General features: G+C 42.6%; 1 protein-coding gene across 1 annotated transcript in view; it reads right to left on the bottom strand.

Annotated features, from left to right (window-relative positions):
- LOC122806703 (polyamine-transporting ATPase 13A3-like) overlaps positions 1-19420 on the bottom strand; it is a gene marked incomplete in the record, with an annotated part of 1429840 nt that overhangs the window by 779827 nt on the left and 630593 nt on the right. The window contains 1 exon segment of the mRNA XM_044077342.1: positions 1857-1988. Within this exon segment, the coding sequence (XP_043933277.1) occupies positions 1857-1988 (132 nt within the window).

Raw genomic sequence — 19420 nt, 5'->3', positions numbered from 1 at the left:
GAAGAGCCAAAAAAAAAAAAACTTTACCGATTGTAATAAGCTGATCCATGCACTAATTGATTGGCTTATTACAGTCAAATTTATGAACCCCCCCCCCACTCTAAAATGGACGGTCTTCCTGCCCCAGCCATTCAGGTCCCATTTCTGTGCCCTGCCCCCCAACCCTCCCTCAATACCACCTGCACAGAATGCTACAGCCTTTCTGCTTTAGTTTAACTAATTCACTCCAATGGAGCTCAGGAAGTTTGCACTGTAACTTCCAATGGGTGGAACCTACGCGTTTTCAAATAATCAAATTATCTCCTCACATTTCAAGCAAATGTTCATACATCTGGAACCATAGGTGTTATGAAAGTATAAATGACAAACTCTTCAGCACAAACTATTTTTATTGTGGTAGGATTCTTTAGGCTCGAGGTCTTAAAAAGAAATTTATGAGTCACAGTAAATACAGTAACTATTACACTTGTAATATTTTGTAAGCAGCTTACAATATCTCAACACCACTCAAGTTATACACATACTGTTTGAAGCATTTTATTCATCTAGCTGAGAGCTTCCATGTGAGGCTATGGAGTTCTGTTTGTGTTACTTGGTTGTTGAGATATATAAAAAATGTGAAAATTATATCTATTTAAATTAACATAATAAAAACAGTTAATATCTGTTCACCTGCATTAGATAAAGGTCAAATATTAATGCAGTTGTGTCTGCTATTGTGTAAGCTTTAAAATGAAATATTTTAAAACCTTGTACATAGCTCAGTTTTGGAATTATTCATGTAAATATGAACAAGTAATATTTGATGCCTAGAGGCGTCAGCAGGAGTGGACTGGAGATGTACCTGGAGGTGTCACTCAGATGTAATGAGTTAGAAAAAAATCTCCTTTTTAAAATGTTGCAAACTGCTTGCCACAAATGTAGCAAACAGTTGCTACAGTTTATACCCTGTCTGCATGAAGCACAATGATGCTCATGTTTTAGAAATAAATAAATAAATAAATAAAATCCTCTTTTTAAACTGCTGGAAACTGCTTACTACAAATGTAGTAAACACTTGCCATAGTTTATATCCTGCCTACATGAAGAGCTACAGCATTGAGGTTTTAGTTAAAAAAATATATATATATATATACTTTTTTTTTACTTTTAAACTGTAGCAGACTGCTTGCTACAATGTAGCAATCAGCTGCTACAGTTTAGACCACACACAGAGCACTACAGTGCTCGGGTTTGACTGCAAATACAATACCGGCTTTTAAAAGCCAGTGTTGCATTAATGGAAGAATGGGATCAGCTGGTCACAACCCCTCCCCCCCAACACTTTGTGGCTGGGGCAGTTGCCCCTCTCACTTCCATCCCCCCAGCTACACTAGTGTCGAGGGAGCCACTGTACTCAGTGATTAGTCTGATGGACAGACAAGTAAAGTAGCACCTTACTAATGCACTTCACAAAGCATTTACTCTGTGTGACCTTATCAAATCTGTGGGCAGGGCAGTGATATAACGAGTAGCACTGTTGCCTCAAAGCAAGAGGTTCATCCATTTGGTTATCAGCTCGGCTGCCTTCTGTAGGGAGTCTGCATTTCTTACCTGTGTTCAAACGGATTTTGTCCAGGTACTCTGGTTTCCTCCAATATGCCAAAGGCACATATTAGGTGAAGAGTTGACTCAAGTTATCCGTAGGTGAGTGCGGAGTTTGATTCAGAATAAAGGCCTGGTAATCTACTTCCATTCATTACTTGCCTAACAAACTCTCTGAATGCTGCTGGCTGTTCATGGGGTCACTGCAGGAACTGGATGTGGACCAATAGCATTAGATGGACGGAATGAATCTGTAAAATGATTTCACTTACCTGTCAGCATGCTTTCATTCACAATGCAAGTTCCGCTGATTAGTACTGCATCACAAGGCATTATCATTCCAGTAGGCGGGACTAAGATCAAATCACCAGGCACCAAGTCAGTTGAAAAAATCGCCTCAGTCTCTGTTGGAACAGGAAACAAAAGGGCAAAATTAAACATATCAAATTATGGTGCACATCTGTCTAACTTTCATCTAGTGATGCCTCAGTATCTTTGTCTAATCAATGATTTACTTATCAACATGTATGAATTGAAAAAAAAATCTGCCACCAAGTCTACTGAAAGTTTGCAATAAATTTCTGTCAATGGATGCATGTATCAAACTGTTTCAAGGTAGTTAACTTTTTTCCTGCACAACGCATACCTAGTTGAGCTGCCTGAATAAAATGCTTATTTATTTACTGTTTGTTAACCAGGTAAATGAGCTAGTCAAAGTACCTTTTTCAGCCACAACTCAGGCCAATCAAGAGGCAACAAAATACATACAAAGTACAATAATGTGCAAGTGCGTTGAAATACATGCAAATGACATCAGGTATAACAAAAAAAATGTTTTTTAAATAGTGAGTAATGCAAGAGTGAAAACATTCAGAAACACAGATACCTTACATACAATCATACCTTAAGGTGTTTTACATGACATCATATGGTTAGAACAGAATGTATACTTCATGGTACCACTTGGTTTATTACAAGGTAAAGTGCTTTGTCCTTATGCAATATCTATATAAGAATCAGTCAATTGTGTGCAATTTTCTACTTACTGGGTATCAAATAAGGTGAGATTTGAACTGTTGGGCATTTTGTCAGGCTGCAGACTTTATATGTACATTATTTTACAAATTATCATGTCTGAGAGGCATTTTTGCATTTATTCATTTTTCATACTTAAGCAGCACATAAGGAGTTTTTTTTTACTTACTTTTTTGTTTGTTCTACCATTTAAACAAACACTGAGGGACTTCCAAGATGGCTTCAAACTGAGCTGCAGTTAGACTATGAAAACTGAAAGGGTTAAATTAAGCCAGTAAAAATAACAATATGGGTAAAATGTATGTACTTGACAGTCACTGAGCTGTCGATCCAAAAATTATAACAACTGGGACCATGAAGAAGTGGGGGGGTGTCAAGTAAACCATAGGCTGCTCATTGATCAAAACTCATGTGGTAATAGCTCATAGTCCTGTTTCCCATCTGTGCCGTTGGCCTTCATTACGTGGGTCTACTACATGGAAGGAACACTGGTTAAATAAATCTCGAGTGCCAATGATGACACAAAATAAAGTAAATACCTACATGCATACTAATAAAAAAATGGCTGAAAAAACATGAATAACTTTAGACAGTGCATTTTTTTTTATCTTGCAGAAAGAACTAAATGGAAAATGGGAGGGGGAGAACTGCCCTTAACAAAAGTATCTGGCTTGTATCCAATTTACTGGCAGTTCAACATGGGTGATGGTTCATAATAATCTACAACAAACCTTGGATTGCTAATCTTGTTAGGGTTTATTAGCATAAGATCAATTCTTGGTAAGATACAGTGGTTCTGAAAAATACACATACATACATACACACACAGATACACACACACACACACACACACACACACACACACACACACACACATATATATATATATATACACACACACACACACACACACACACACACACACACACACACACACACACACACACACACACACACACACACACACCACCAAGAGAACCAATAGCAATAAACAGCTGCCAACCTACTTTTAAACCATTGCGGCAACACCCAGCAAGTAAATCAAGGACAGGAGATGGGTCCCACCTCAGAAGAGAGGGAGGGAAGGAGGGTGTGTGTGTGTGTGTGTGTGTGTGTGTGTGTGTGTGTCTGCGTGTGCATATCTCACAATAAGAAGAAAGTACAGTTGCTTAAGTCCTACTTTCCTGTAACAGCAGGTGTTCATAGAACGCACCACCTTACTGGTATTTAGGCAGTTATCTTTTGCTACCTTATCTCTGGCAATCAAAGTGCAGAGCTCCTCCCCCTGCTTGTCTGTGGGTGTGATGGACCAATCACCTGTGAGGACAGGGACTGCCTTTCAGACCAACAAACAGGACCCATTCAGTTTTCTAGGGTCCAGAAGAAACAAAAGATGAAAACACAAGCTTGTGAACACCTACAGCTTCAAACAAAAACATGAGCACACACAACAAAAAAAAAATGTCACTGATCAAAACTCAATGGCAACTCCAACATCAAACTATGTACATCCAAAAAGGACATAGTGGGTGGGTGGGTGGTTAGTGCCAGTAAGGCAGTGTGTTCTATGAATATCTATTGTTACAGGCAAGCAGGATTTATGCAACTGTACTATGTTCATTATACACACTGCCTTACTGGCAAACGGGTAGATTCCCAAGCTTACCCAACCTGTGAGAATGGATAAGGGTTCAGAAGCCCATGGATTACGGTCTTAGCAAGCCTGCTCTGGATTTAGAAACGATATCCAGCTTGTAGTGCTTTGTAAAAGATATGGACAAAGGTCAAAGATGCTGCCACTAAAATACTATGAGTCCACTGATGGAATGCCTTGCCTGAATTTGCCTTGCCATGGTGTGTGGAACAAAACACAATACCAGAGGGCAACCAATGTGCAATGGTTTGCTTACAGACAGGATGCCCCTTCTTAGCCCTGCGTAGGAAATAAAAATGCTTTCAGCCTTTCTGAAAGGTTTTATTCTGTTAAGGTAGTACTTGATCTGTCAATGCATATCCAAGGTATGAAATATCTTCTCTCCTTAATTCTTAGGTCCTGGAAAGAACATACGGAGGTTAACAAACTGACTGTAAATTCTGACACCACTTTAGGCATGAAAGCGGGATTAGTGCATAACACATCCTTGTGGAAAATCTAAAGTTGTCCCAGCATGAGAACCTACAGCTCCGAGACTTAACTTGCAGATGTCAGAGCAATAAGCAAAACAGTTTTCCATGTTAAGGACATTAGGTCAGCCTGAATGTCAGGTTCAAAAGGTAGTAAGGCCAATTTAGCCAAAACATAACTGAGATAGCACCAAGGAGGAATTTGTTTGCAAGAGGGTCTCACGTGTTAATACCCCTTTCATGAACTGTTTTACCGAAGAGAAGAAAAAAAAAAAAAAAAAAAAAGAGGAGGATCAACTGGCAGACAAGCATAGATGCCCACCAAATACACCTTAATGAATGTTTATGCTAAGCATTCCTGAAGCAGCTTATAGAGATATTTCAATACCAGAACAATGTTAACACCGAGGGGCCTCTCTGTTCCCATTTAGGCACCACTCAGAAAAACTCAACCATTTGTAAATTTTTCCTGCCTTCTTTAACGCCTGCTGCACATCCTCGCAAAACAACTGCCTAAACTGAGTCAAGACTGAATCATCCAGGAGTTTTCCAAGATGGCTGCACACTGATTAACAGCTTAACATTTGCTATCTCAGTGTGAAAAAATAGATAATTGCTAGTAATGCTGGCTGTTTTACTAAAATTCAGTTACCGGCTGCTGCTCATTCTTCAGATGATAAAGTTCATAAAGATTTTGCCAGTAAAACCTTTCCACTGTTGAAAAGGAAAATGATTGACAGACCGAGAAAAAGCACAGGAGTAGACTAGAAGAATTGGGAGTACCTTGCACTTAAACTGGAGCCTGGGGTTGGGAGATGAGAGATGAACAGGAAGACAACCAGCAACACTGAACTTAGTGAATAAAAGACTACAGAGCATCATTCACATTTGTGAAATATGGCTTTACAAGAAAAAGTGGCTGAGAAAGCTTGGATTTTTGTTGGCTTTGTTAAACTTGTTGGGGGACTGACAGGCATAAGCCCCACTTCATGTCATTAATGTTGGGAAAAACACTAAAAGGGAAAAAAAGACGGAAAAAAAGGGAAAAAAGTAACTAAGCAAACAATGTTTTAAACAGTATTTGTACACTATACAACATACAATGTATATCATAACATGTTTTAAAGTATTTTCAGTTATTGTATGTGATAAAGATACTAAAGCAAACAGGTGCTGTCTTTTTTAGTTTTAAGAAATATAGGCATTACAATGTAAAAATTGCAGGCTGGACAAAATCACATTTAAGTCAACAGTTTGCAATCTTGGGCTGTTGGGCTGGGCAATTGGGTGTAAAAGTGCACCGATTATAATATATGCAGAACTGAAATGTTTTCTTTTACTTTTGCATAAGTGAATCTCTGGATTAATGTCCTTTGCTTAATCTAATGACATTTTTTTGTGAATACAAGTGGGTTTAAAAAAATTAAGACCACAATGTAATAAAGTTTTCTTTAAGCAAATAAATGTTCAAGGCCAGCTGAGAAAACTGGAGTCGAGCGCAGCTCTATACTTTCTTCTAATGTCTCCATTAAGAGGTTTGGACATTCTTTACTGAGAGAAATGCCAATATTAAAAGGTACGAGGGTAAGCAGTTTGGTAATAAAGTTTGAAATTATTGGAAGTAAATAAAAAGACAGCAGCTTTTCTGGTAACTAAATCATGTATTTACTAGAATAGTGAACATTTCAGTTTTATTTAAAGATAGTTAGTGCACTTTTTTCTTTAGGTTGACGATTAAAGTTTTTGAAAACATAAAAGTTGTTTTCACATTTTGGAAGGGAATAAAAAAAAGAAGTTATGTACTCATAACGTTCCATCTGAGTAGTTATACTTAATTTTTCTGCAACCTGTGGGGTATACGGATCCGTATCGGATCCGAGCCGGCAACTTTTTTTCTAGCATCTGCTCCAAGCTCCGAGATCCTCCCCTTACCCATAATGCCCTACCATCTCCTATCTTCCCTCAGATCGAGTTTGCTGCAACTAACAATATATATGCAACTCAACCCAATAAACCAAACCTGAAAACAGGATAAGGTCCGGGAGACGGAGGGAGGGAATATTGCAGAAAAATGAAGTAGAACTACTCAGATGGAACGTTATGGTGAGTACATAACTTCTTTATCTGAAGTAGTTAACTTAATTTTATCTGCAACCTGTGGGACAGAGTCCCCAGCTACTCCGATCCTGGGAGTCCCTTATGGAAGGATATTCCTGAGCACCGCAGAGCCAAAGGATGCTCTACCCCTCGAAATCAGATCCAATTTGTAATGGGAAATGAAGATATATGAATTGGCCCATGTCGCTGCTGCACAAATATCGTCCAAAGGTACCCTGGACCAAAAAGCAGCAGAAGCCGCCATGGACCTGGTAGAGTGAGCCTTAACTATACCAGGAGGAGATAAACCTTTTGCTTTGTAGGCATGTGAAATGCAAAGAGTGATCCATCTGGCTAAAGAAACTTTAGAAATAGCTTTTCCCATGAACGCTTTGGAAAAGGAAACAATTGGTCAGTCTTGCAGAAAGACTTTGTTCTATGAAGATAAAAACTAAGTGGTCTATGAACATCTAACAAATGGAGTTTGTATTCACCTTTATTTTGGAAGTTGGGAAAGAAAACAGGCAGATTAATGGACTGGTTTATGTTTGCTTCAGATGCCACTTTAGGTAAGAAGGAAGGGTTAGTACGGAGGGAGACCCTATCCTTATGGACGACCAAATACTGAGGCACGGCAGACAGAGCTTGAAGCTCTGAAACTCTCCTAGCCGATGTGATGGCGACTAGGAAAGCTGTCTTCCAGGAAAAAATTTTTAAGTCCACCGAAGCTGCAGGTTCGAAAGGAGGGGCCACCAATGCCTTAAAACAAAAGTAAGGTCCCAAGGAGGTACTGCATCCTTGACAGGGGACCGTAACAGAAAAGTACCTTTAAGAAAGGCCTTACACAGCCTAGAGGAGGCGAAGGCAATGTTGTCTTCACCAACGTGAAAACTGGAAATATAACATATAGGAAACTGGAAATGGCTGCCAATTGTACTTTCACTGCGGAGGAACTAGCTCCTTGCTGAAAGATACCAGACAGGAAGTCGAACAACGCTGGAACAGGGGCTGTAAAGGGATCTATTTTTCTCTGTGAGGCCCAAATGGAAAAGCGCTTCCATTTACTGCAATAAAGTTTCCTAGTGGAGTCTTTAAAAGATGCCACCAGAATGGATTTTACCTGGGATGAAAGACCGGGAGTCCTGGCAATTAACGGAACTGGAGCAACCAAGCTGTTAGCTTGAGGCTGCCCAGATCGGGCGGACGTGTCCCCGACGGATGGGAAATTAGATCCGGGCAGGGATCCAGAACCCACAGGGAGCTAAGACATGAGACCAAAGCAATGGGAACCAAACCTGACAAGGCCAGAAAGGGACAATGAGGATCACTTTGCACCGTAGTCGGCAAGCTTTCTGAAGAAACTTCGGAATGAGAGGTAAAGGTGGATAAGCATACAGAAGCCCGGGGGGCCAAGCATGGACTAGAGCATCTCAGGGGACTTCCCCTGGTGAGGGAATCAGAGCGAAAAACTCGCTGCACTTCACGTTGGAAGGAGATGCAAAGAGATCGCAGCAAGGCTGACCCCATGCAAGGAAAATCTCCTCCGCTACTGACTGTTTCAGAGACCACTCATAAGGCATCAGAATGGCTTGGCTCAATCGGTCTGCTAAAATGTTGGGAGTGCCCTGGGATGTGCGTTGCTATCAGAAACCTACCAGTGGAAATCACCCATTCCCACACTCTCATGGCCTCGCAACATAGAGGGTAAGATCTGGTTCCCCCTTGCTTGTTGCTATACCAGACGACCGACATGTTGTCTAACTGAACTGCAATCAATCTGAGAGGGAGGACTGTGTGAAAGGCTTCCAATGCTAAAAGCACTGCCCTTATCTCTAGAACAGTTATGTGCAAATTGGTCTCTGTCTGGGACTACGTGCCTTGGACTGTCCTTCCCAAATAATATCACCCCCACCCGAGTTGGGAGGCGTCCGTGGTCACTGTGGTTTGGACTGGGGGTGATGCAAATGGGCGTCCTTTTGATATCTCTGGTGAAGTTAACCACCAAAGCAAAGATGTTCTGCAGACATGACGGATCTTGATCGGAAATTCCATACGTAGGTCTAGCCAAGACCACTGAACAGCCACAGTCCATTGAAGAACCCGCATAAGGGAGAATAGGTATGGCGGCAGCCATGGAGCCTAGAGCCCAGACCTAGCTCACCTTTGAAGACTTGGATTTCGCTATCTGAGCTATGTGGCACCTGAGATGTAGAATCCTTTCTGGAGTTAGGAATACCTTCATCTGCAAAGTGTCTAACCGTGCCCCAATGAAGTCTAGAATTTGTACTGGCTGCAAATGGGATTTGTGAACAGTGACTGTAATTCCCAGTAGGTCTGCTAATCAAATGAAATAATCTCGGGCCAGACACAAGTGATGCTTGTTGTGCGCAGTGAAGAGCCAGTCGTCCAGGTATGGAAACACCTGAATACCCTGAAGCCTCAGGTGAGCCGCTACAACTGCCATTACCTTGGTGAACATCCTGGGGGCTGTGGTGAGACCAAAGGGTATGGCTCTGAATTGAAAATGACTGGCTCCCAGCCGGAAGCGCAGAAACCTCCTGGAGCTTCTGTGTATTTTGATGTGGTAGTAAGTATCCTGAAGGTCCAACGAGCACATCCAGTCGCACTCTCGGAGTTAAGGTAGAATAGACTATAGGGTGACCATCCGGAATTTGTTTGGCTACTGACAGGTTTAATGTTGACAGGTCTAGAATGGGCCTGAGGTCCCCCGTCTTTTTTGGCACCAAAAAACAACCTTGAGTAGATGCCTAATCCGGACTGATACGGGGGGGGGACCTTTTTGATGGCTCGTTTGAGAAGCAGCTTTGAAAACTCTAGAGCTGCGGCCGCTCTGTGAGCACGTGGAACATCCGGGAGATGTTTTGTAATATTTGCAGGGGCAACGAAAGGAATAGAGTAACCTCTGGATATTATCTGAAGAACCCAGCAACCTGTCGCAATGGACTCCTATGCCGCTGGGTGTAAGGACAATCTTCCCCTGACTGCCTCCAGAGAAGGACAGTTGGGCAACCCCTCAGGGCTGCTGACCGGGTCTACCAGAGAAGGGTTCCCTAGACCCGAAATTCCTGGGACCCCCTCTACCTCTGGGTCGGCGTTGCTCCTGTCACCCTCTGCCTCTGGGGGAATAGCTGTCCTGAGAATCCCGGGAAAACTGAGATTTTCGGAACTACATCTTCTTCTTCCTTCTTTGATTCTTAGAGAAGGACCACTGAGGGTTAGTGAAGCGGACTCCGATGGCAGACAAAGTCTTCCCGTCCTTTTCGCTCTGGACAAGTGTGTCAAGTACTGTCTTCCCAAAGAGAGAAAAACCTTCATAGGGAGCGTTAATAAACGACTCCCTGAAAGGGTCGGCCAACTGACACAATCTGAGCCAGGCATGACGCCTCATGGCTATGCTCGTCCCAGCCAACCTAGCTGCTCCTTCCATGGCATGGGAAAGTAGCTGCATAGATGTGTTTGAGACCGACTTCAGAGTAGACATTTTTGCCGAAAACAGCTGTCTGTTCTGCGGCGATAAAGACTCTGGGGGCGACTCAGTGAATTCCAAAGCAAGGTCTCGCTGAAGCCGAATCACGTGCCAAATAATTCAGCGCACAGATAGAAAAAGTCGCTGAGGAATATACACGCTTCCCAAACCAATCCACCGACCTGGACTCCTTGTCTGGAGGGTGGACTAAGGAACTCTCCTGTGCTAGTTCATAGGTTCATAGGTTCATACTAGGCTATCTGCCCTAGGGCATTTATAAGCCTAGCCAGAGTTGTGTGGCTTTCACCACCCCTTAGGTTGAAGAATACTATACCCATTAGTTTGCCGTGCCTCTGTCCAGCAGTGATACAGAGATGATCCCCGGGGTAAACCTACGATCTCCCATCCACTGGTCAAGATTCCTCTTGAACAGAGCCAACAAGGTGCTCTGTCTCACATGGACCGGGACACTGTTCCACAGCATAGGGAGTCTCTGGGTGATGAATCTGACCCTCCAGCACATCCTATTTATATCCGTGTTGAGGTTTAAGTCTCTTGCTCTTGTGGCTCTGGTGGATTTGGATTTTTTGAGGTGGAGCATGTCCATTAATTCCGGGTTGGGCATGGCCTTGTATGTCAGGCACAGGTCACCTCTGAGCAGACGGTATGCGACTGAATAGAGCTGGAGTTTCTTCAGTCGGGCAGCATATGGCATATTTTTGAGCCCCTTTATCCTTTTGGTGAGGAACTTTTGGGGTCTTTCCAATTGCTGCAGGTGTCGGGTAAGATGCATTCCGAATGGGGCATTTTACTCAATCATTGGTCTGATAAGTGAAGAGTACAGGGGAACAATAACCTCCCTTGATCTGGATGTGAATCCCTTCATAATCAGGTGGGCAATGTAGAAGTTCCTCCTAACCACTTTGGCAATGTGAGTGTCAAAAGAAAGGTTACTGTCAACTTGGGTCCCCAGGTCCCTGATAACCTCTTCTGTGCTTAATGGATTGCCACCTATGTGGTAACTTGGGGTTACCTTGTTTTACCAAAGGGTATGACTATACATTTTTTGGCGTTTAGCTTAAGGCCATGGCTCTGGCACCAGTTAAATGTTTCTATGAGACCTCTCTGAAGGATATCTGTGTCTGATGGATTTTCAACTATGGCGCCCAGTTTGCAGTCATCTGTAAACTTTGTCAGCCACAATCCTCCTATGTTTGCCTGCACTTCTGAAAAGTAGATGCCGAACAAGAGGGGGCCCAGGACTGAGCCCTGTAGGACACCGCTTGTGACCGGCTTGGAGTCTGACATGGCACCAGCAACTCTAACCCTGTGGGTTCTGTCCTTGAGCCAGTTTGCAACCCATCTTGTGACATATGGGTTTACATTTAAGCTGGTGAGCTTTTCTATGATACCCGAGTGGGGTATTGTGTCGAAAGCTTTTGCAAGGTAAAGGTAGGCTGTGTGAACTGCCTTACCCTCATCAATGGCCTTGGTGACTGTTTCAAAAAAGTCGACCAAGTTCAAGAGGCATGATCTGCCCTTGACAAAGCCGAATTGGGTAGGATCCAATGTCTGTAGGTCCCCTATGTCTTTATTTATGAGTTCCATTATGATCCTCTCCATAGCTTTGCAGACCAGGCTGGTTAAGCTTATGGGGCGGTAATTACCAGGGTCCGTAGAAGCACCACCTTTGTGGAGTGGGACCACAGTTGCCGTACACCACTCTGAGTACATATCCTCTGGTAAGGCTAAGATTAATCAGCAGCCTTATGTGTGGGTTTAGTTCCTCATCGAGTTCGTGTAGCACACAGCCGGGGACACCATCCGGTCCCATTGATGCTGTGTTTTTAGCTTTAGAGAGAGCAGCTCTCACCTGGGCATTTGAGATGATTGGGAGGCTACACTCTGCTGGGATAGATATTTCTCCTTTTGGGGGGAGGGAGAAATTTTCACTGAACCTGTCTGCCAGTATGTTTGCAATGTCTGTGGGTTCAGTGATTTTTGTATCATTTTGGACTAATTCTGAGCATATCTGGGAGTTTCCACCCAGATTTCTAACATAGCTAAAGAAGGCCTTATGATTGTCTTTTGAGTCCTTGGCGATTTTTCTCTCAAAGTTGGCCTTGGATGATTTTATGAGTGATCGTAGTTTTTTACTAGTATTGATCAGAGATGTCTTCCCTTTTATCATGTAGTAGCTTTCTCCTCTTGTTCTAAAGTTTGTTTATGGCTGGGGTCCACCAGATCGGGCGCTTGCCTTTGGTGGAAAGGGTCTTGATTTTATTTGGAATTGCTTGATCCATGCAATCCTGGAGGTGCTCGTAGAAAGCATTTGTAAGGGATTCAGCAGCGTGGGTTGTGGTTTCCAATGGCTCAGGGGCCTTGAAGGATACCACACCAGACTTAAGAAGTGTGAAGTTGGCTTTTGAGAAGTTCTTCACTGTGGTCTTTTGTTGGGGGTGGGGGATGTGGATCTCCAGTGAGATTAGTTTATGGCAGGGTTTCACTTGCAAGGTGAGTCAACAGAAATGGTCTGGCAAGTGAGGACCAAAAGAACAATAAATAAATTAATAAATATAAATAAATTAATAAATGCATAATATTTGCCCTAAAATTCAATATCTCATTCTAATTATTTAAAAACAGTTAAATCTAACATCTTAGTAACAGGTACAAACCTTTCAATTTGTATGAGATCAGACCTGTGACTGCTGATGTGATAAATAAACTGTTCACACAACATACAACATACTACTCAGGGTCAACCACAGCTTGATTTTACTGAGCCCAAGAATGTAAACATGTAATTACATTCACTGCAGAATTTATGCACACAGTCATTGTGATTACAGTGTGTGTGTGTGTGTGTGTGTGTGTGTGTGTGTGTGTGTGTGTGTAACCTGATGAACAATGGCACCACTACCTTCTGTGAAATTACTATACGCATATCTCTTGACATAGTTTCCTATGCACAGTCTGAAAGTAAAAGCTGAAAGCATACTATCGAATGTTTCATGTTTTCATTTTCATTCACATTACTAAATACCAAACATTACATACTGCTTGAAATTTTGCTCTATAAACACAACACACAGACCTTTAGGCAGCTTGACACCCCAGAAGACTGTCAGGAGTACAAGGACAGCACATCTGCACATTACTTAAGACAGCTAAGTACTTCAGTATGCAGGACTGTAGAACAAACATGAAGAATCTCAGAATATTTTTACTATACATTTTGCAGCTTATGATAACACAATTACATAACAGAAAGGCTGCAAGGAGATTTTTTTTCAGCAACCCTTGTAGGCTCAAACCCTTCTGGTCTGCTTTACATTTTTCTTTTTAGTACATAAAAATAGTTTTCCTGGAATGTAGGTAGATGTACATGACAAAGCTCAAGTTTTACTTGTAATTACAGTAAGGGCAGCAACTATCATTTTCATTATTACTGTTCTTTAAACTAATACGAGGCTGCTCCTGACTTAAACACAGCAGTTGTTTGGAGAAAAACACGTCCTTCATTTACCTGAAAAGCAAACAAGAGATTCTTAACATGAAGGCAAGAAACCTCTGCTGTTTACACCATGTGTTCCGATTTCACTTCCTGACCTTATACCAGCTAACTGCCACTCCATACACAACCACAGTCTATTTATTAAAAGTTTGTAAAAACTGTATTTACAAACTGTTTTGTATTTCTTTATGTATTTTATTCTGAGCATCACTATACCTTTTTCTATGGAGCAATTCTCAAAGTCTCTTCTAAAACGGACTTAGCTCAACATAAAAACACAATGACAGAATGTTATCATATCAAAGCCTAAATCACCAAATACAAACTAGTCAAATTTCTTTTGCCTTTTATTGAACAGGTCACTCAACAACTAGGCTTGTCATTTCAGGAAAGTGACATTCATTCGAAATTTATCCAGAGCACCACCTTTCAGCAACTGCAGTGGGATCTTTCTACAAAGCTAGTCCTTTTTCTTTAATGTCAGACTGAAATATTCTTAGGCTCTGTATGTATGCTAAGTTTGTTTCTGAAAATTAGTAATATGCATTCTTTAAGCCGCTACAAGCTCTAGTTTAGGAGCATTCACAATGTCAAAAAATACTTAGCTTACCTTTGCTATGTTGTAGTGTAGTAAATAAAACAAAATTAAATCCTCTCTTCCTTCAGCTTTAAAGAAAGTTAAACACACGGAAAAAAGTGAAATTAAATTTAAATTTAAGGCCTGGTTTATGGTCTGATCTCACCAATGAGGGATATACTTCCGGTGTGGAGCATTTTGTCCCCATGTTTGTGATGATCAGGTTTAGTATATTTTCACCTCATGTGTGAATGGTGACAAGTTGTTCCATAGCATTTGAGTTTATGAACTCCAGGAACCTTTGGGCTAGGGTATTGGGGCTTGAGTAATGTTCCCAGTCTATGTTTGGGTAGTTGAAGTCACCCAATATGATGGTGTTTGGAGAGACATTTATACTCTCCAATGTCTTCAGGAAGGCTGTGTGGGGTTCCTGAGTTTGAGAGGGTGGCCTGTAACATGCTACAAACTGTAGAGCAGGTTTGCCTATGGTTAATTGCACCTGAATGGTCTCTGATGCTTCGTGAGTTGCCACCAGCCTGGAGGTGTGGGTATCCTTGATGAATATGGATACACCCCCTCCTTTTGTGGTACGGTCCGGGTTTTGGGGCCGGAACGCATGATATGAGGTAAAACCTAATAGAGCCGGGGTGCTCTCAGGAGCCTTGAACCAGGTTTCAGTCACAGCACAGACATTGATGTTCTCCATACTGAGGAGGGCTTCGGGGGCGTGCATCTTGAGATTTAGACTGCTGGCATTGAGCAGCATTACCCTTAGTTTTTTTCCATTATTGTTTTCTAGGGCGGTGGGTTTAGAATTTGAGCCTGGTCTAAAAAAGGCACTATGGGGGGGGGGGGCAAGAGCCTTTGCCAATATCCGGAAACCCAGGGGTGACAGGTGCAAGCCGTCCCTTGCGAAGCAGCGTGGCTTGTCAAGCATGTCATTCCAGGCAGACAGACATTGGATCCCCTTAGAATGACACCAGAAATTAAGCCAATTATTAAAACTAATCATTTTGTCTCTGTATTGTGGCATCATTCTTGGTGAAGGTAGGATACTGCTCAGGGTCAGGGTCATACCAGCCTGGGCTACATAATCTGAGAGCTCCTTTATGTCTCTTTTCATGTAGTCCAGGGAGGTACGTCTCAGGTCATTCACACCGGCATGGACAATGACTGAGTCATACTTATACTTGCTGTGGAGTGACCTGAGTGCTTGTGTTATGTTCCTTCTTTGTGGCCGCTGCGACCAACATAGCATCAACTGGGGCTCCTTTCGACCAGGGTTGTCTATCAGAAGAGGGAGATAAAACCTTGTCAGGGCGTTTGGGGATGGGCTCTACGGTGTCGGGCTCCTTCCATGCCCTCGTGGTGATGAGGTCCACCAAGGGGTCTGCTGGTGGGTACACCCAGGAAGTAGATGGGCCCATGCCAAAGGCCTCCAGGAACACTGACTCACCCCCAGAAGGTTTTGGGGCTGACCAACCTCCCCTCTGGCGGAGGATCTCCATAATTTCTCCGAAGGAGACGTCTTTGGGAGGTGACCTGGGGGAACCTTCTCCTTCATCTAAGCGGAGGGAGAAGTCCTCCCCGGATCCGAAGTAGGGACCGGAGCTGAAGACAGGATAGCCTGAGATCCGGGAGAACGGATCGGATCCGAAAAGTTCGGAGCTGAAGAATCCATTCCAACGGGTCCAACTCCCTATCCGCGGCTCCGAGAGTCACTCAGATCCGAACAAGTCAGATCCAAGGAACTCAAGGTAACAGCCGGAGTCGAGGTTGGAGGAACCATCGGCGCCGAGCTACCAGCTCTGAAAAACCTCAGATCCAAGAGCCCCGAAGCACGAATCGGGGAAGGAGAGATGGGGTGGAAAAGAGGCATGGAGGTAGCCCCTCCAGAGGAAGAGGGACCTGGCAAGACCCCATCTGAATTTGGGTCTGAATAAACCTCCGCATCATCCTGTTCATATCCATGTCTGATAGGCTCCAAGTCGACCTCGAAGAGGCCACCGACTGGGATCTGGCTGGTCTGCACAGTGGGGAGGGCCTCGGGTCAGAATGTTCCAATGGCTCTGGTGAGAAACAATGGGACCGGAGCCAAGGAGAAACAGGCCTCATGGTCTTAGATGGGGGGCTGAGAAAGAGCTCCCTGTCTGTGGATCTCTTACGATGCCTGTCCTTTTTCTCCCTTTCTTCTTTGCGCCTTTCCTTTTCCTTCTCTTTTTCTTTTTCCTTATCTTTGTCAGACTCGCTGACTGAAGATCTGTCCTTTGAAGACCCATTGCCAGACAAAGAGGGAGGTTGAGTCCCTGTCTGGGGTGGTACACTAGCGACCGAGGCCAAGGCAGATTCCACCATGGCAACAGGGAGAAGGCCTTTGGCAACTAGCTTGGCCTTACGATCCCTAAGGGCCCTAGGGTTGAAACCTGAACAGACAGCACACTGAATGGACAAATGTGCCACTCCTAAGCATATCACACACACAGTGTGATCATCAGCAGGGGAAAGCTTATGGCCACACTCTGTACATTTTCTGAACACAGGCTTTGGCTGGTCAGCCACAGTCCTGCACTCCAAGGTATAAGCACTACCTTTCCAAAAACCACACAGGCAGGGGAAGGGCAGGCCTAACTACTACTCTATACAAAAAACTTTTTTTTTTTTTTTTTACACCAACGACCAAATGCGATACTACAGAAGGGGAGGAAGGGAAATCCTAGTCAAGCACACCTAGATATCAGCAAAAAAATTCTACTTACTATCCCTGAGCTCAGAGCAAAGGAGACCACGATGCACACTACTGGCATGGCAAACGAGATCTGAGGGAAGATAGGAGATGGTATGGCATTATGGGTAAGGGGAGGAGCTTGGAGCAGATGCTAAAAAAGTTGCCGGCTCGGATCCGTTACGGATCCGTATACACCACAGGTTGCAGATAAAATAAAGTTACCTTAACTTCAGGTTATGTTTTGTGTGTGTGTATGTGTGTGTGTGTGTGTAAGTACAGGGTTAAACTTTGCTATCTGAGGATTGCATAGTTTTGTGCATTTGTTTTAAGCTGCTAGGTTATGGGGTGCTCTAGGTGTGTGTGTGTGTGTGTGTGTGTGTGTGTGTGTGTGTGTGTGTGTGTGTGTGTGTGCTGTTTTTTATTAAAATAAAAAGTATTGTAAAATGTGGCACATTCAAATGGACTTAAGAAACAACTGTATAAAAGATCAACCTGTCAAACAGCAGTGGGTGCATGTAACACAAAAGCTGGAAACAAGACATTTAAAAAAGCTGTTATATACAACAGATGAGAATAACTTCTTATCATGATGATTACACTAAGAATATTACTTTGGAATGTGAATGGCCTCACAGACATGGATAAAAAGGAAAAAAACTGTGAAAATGACAATGCTATAGTCGACATGTTGGAAAGAAGCGACAATTTGAATTTGATAAAGACAGGATTTCAGGAGGGATATTCAGCAGAGTATCAGGGAAAAAGGGAAGTGGAGTTCATATTCTAACTGCTAGAGGAGTTGTAATAGTGATAGAAGAGGGGAAAATGATAATAATGGTAGATTTGTGGCAGCAAGGGGTTACTGGCAAGGAAAGGGGATTGCATTGGCATGTATTTATAATATTCCATTTAAAATTGGTATTATGGAGCTTAAGAAAATTTTGGAGAAATGGTCAACTTTCAGCAAAAAAATATTACTTACAGAGAGGATGCATCAGGGAAACGTAGAAGGGAACCATATGACAAGAGAGGGTAGATTTCTGAAAAAAAGATAAAAATGTAAGGTAAAGCAGTAAAAACAAGACACTGGTGCTTCCCCAGCTACCTGTTAAAAAGACAGGAATTTAAAGAATGAGAAGTGGAAATTACTTGAGAGTTATTAAAGAAGATAGAAATTTCTTCAGAGTAGGATAAAATGAAAGTGGGATGTAAGACTAGTGTACAAATAAAATAAAGAGATATGTTTAAGAACAGGAATTATTTAGATTGGTTGATAAAGGTTAAAGTACTGCAGAATCAGGGAAATTTAACAGAACAAGATGAACTGCAATTGCAGACTGCTACAGAGAAATAAGGGACTAGGTGGATAATATGCATGAGTTTAAGCAACTTTTTTTTTTTTTTTGATAACTCCAGAGTTCAAAAACTTTTAGCACAACTTAGGTAACAGAAAGCGGAAAGTGTTGCTACGAAACTTAGGAGCCTATAACAAGAAAAAATAACCAGATGTCATGCAGAGGTATTTGGAAATCGTATGAAAATTTGTATAAAGCAGAAAATGTGAAAATCAAGAACGACCACAAATGTACATATTTATGGAAGACTTAATTATGCTAAGGCTAGAGGCAGATAAGGCTCAACAATTAACAGTTAAATAAACTGCGGTTTATGTCGAACCTTCTGAAGTCATGCCTGATACCTCCGCAAAGACTTATCTTTCTAAAAGTACTTTATCAACTCTGACAAAAGAATGGCCTTTTTTCTCAAAGACAAGGTCCTGTCTTACCAGATGGTGTTGGCAAGAGAATTCTTAAAAACTTCCAGGATTTACTGTACGTGATACCACTCGCCCATCTCCACGTGTGGAATATTCAATGGCATGTCTGGAATTGTTGAACCCAGCATCTACTTTCTCTGGAATCTCAGTTACCAGTGCTGCCCTTCATCATGTGAGAGTTACGGTGGTGGAGAACATAGCTGAGTATCATTCCGAGGCATCCCTTCTTCCCTTTTGTTCTGGTGAGGTTTGTCCGGACAGATTCATCTGACTTCACATGGGGAGTCGTGTCAGTGGGATTGCAAGTGCAGGTCACCTGGGGTCCCAAGTATGCATATAAGTACATCACTGTCAAAGAAATGGTGGCAGTGTTCCACACCTTAAAAGTCTTTCACTACCTATGGACTCTGGGTCCTTGCCTGGTGTTTACAGACAACACAACAGTAATGCGGTACCTCAACAGTCTCAGGGGTCCATGGTCATACCATCAGTGTCCA

The sequence above is a fragment of the Protopterus annectens genome, chromosome 7.part0, assembly GCF_019279795.1.
Source record: "Protopterus annectens isolate FY-2018-M chromosome 7.part0, PAN1.0, whole genome shotgun sequence".
Lineage (NCBI taxonomy): Eukaryota > Metazoa > Chordata > Ceratodontiformes > Protopteridae > Protopterus > Protopterus annectens.
Note: the sequence above shows the minus strand (reverse complement) of the source record. Positions and strands in the feature narration are given on the sequence as shown.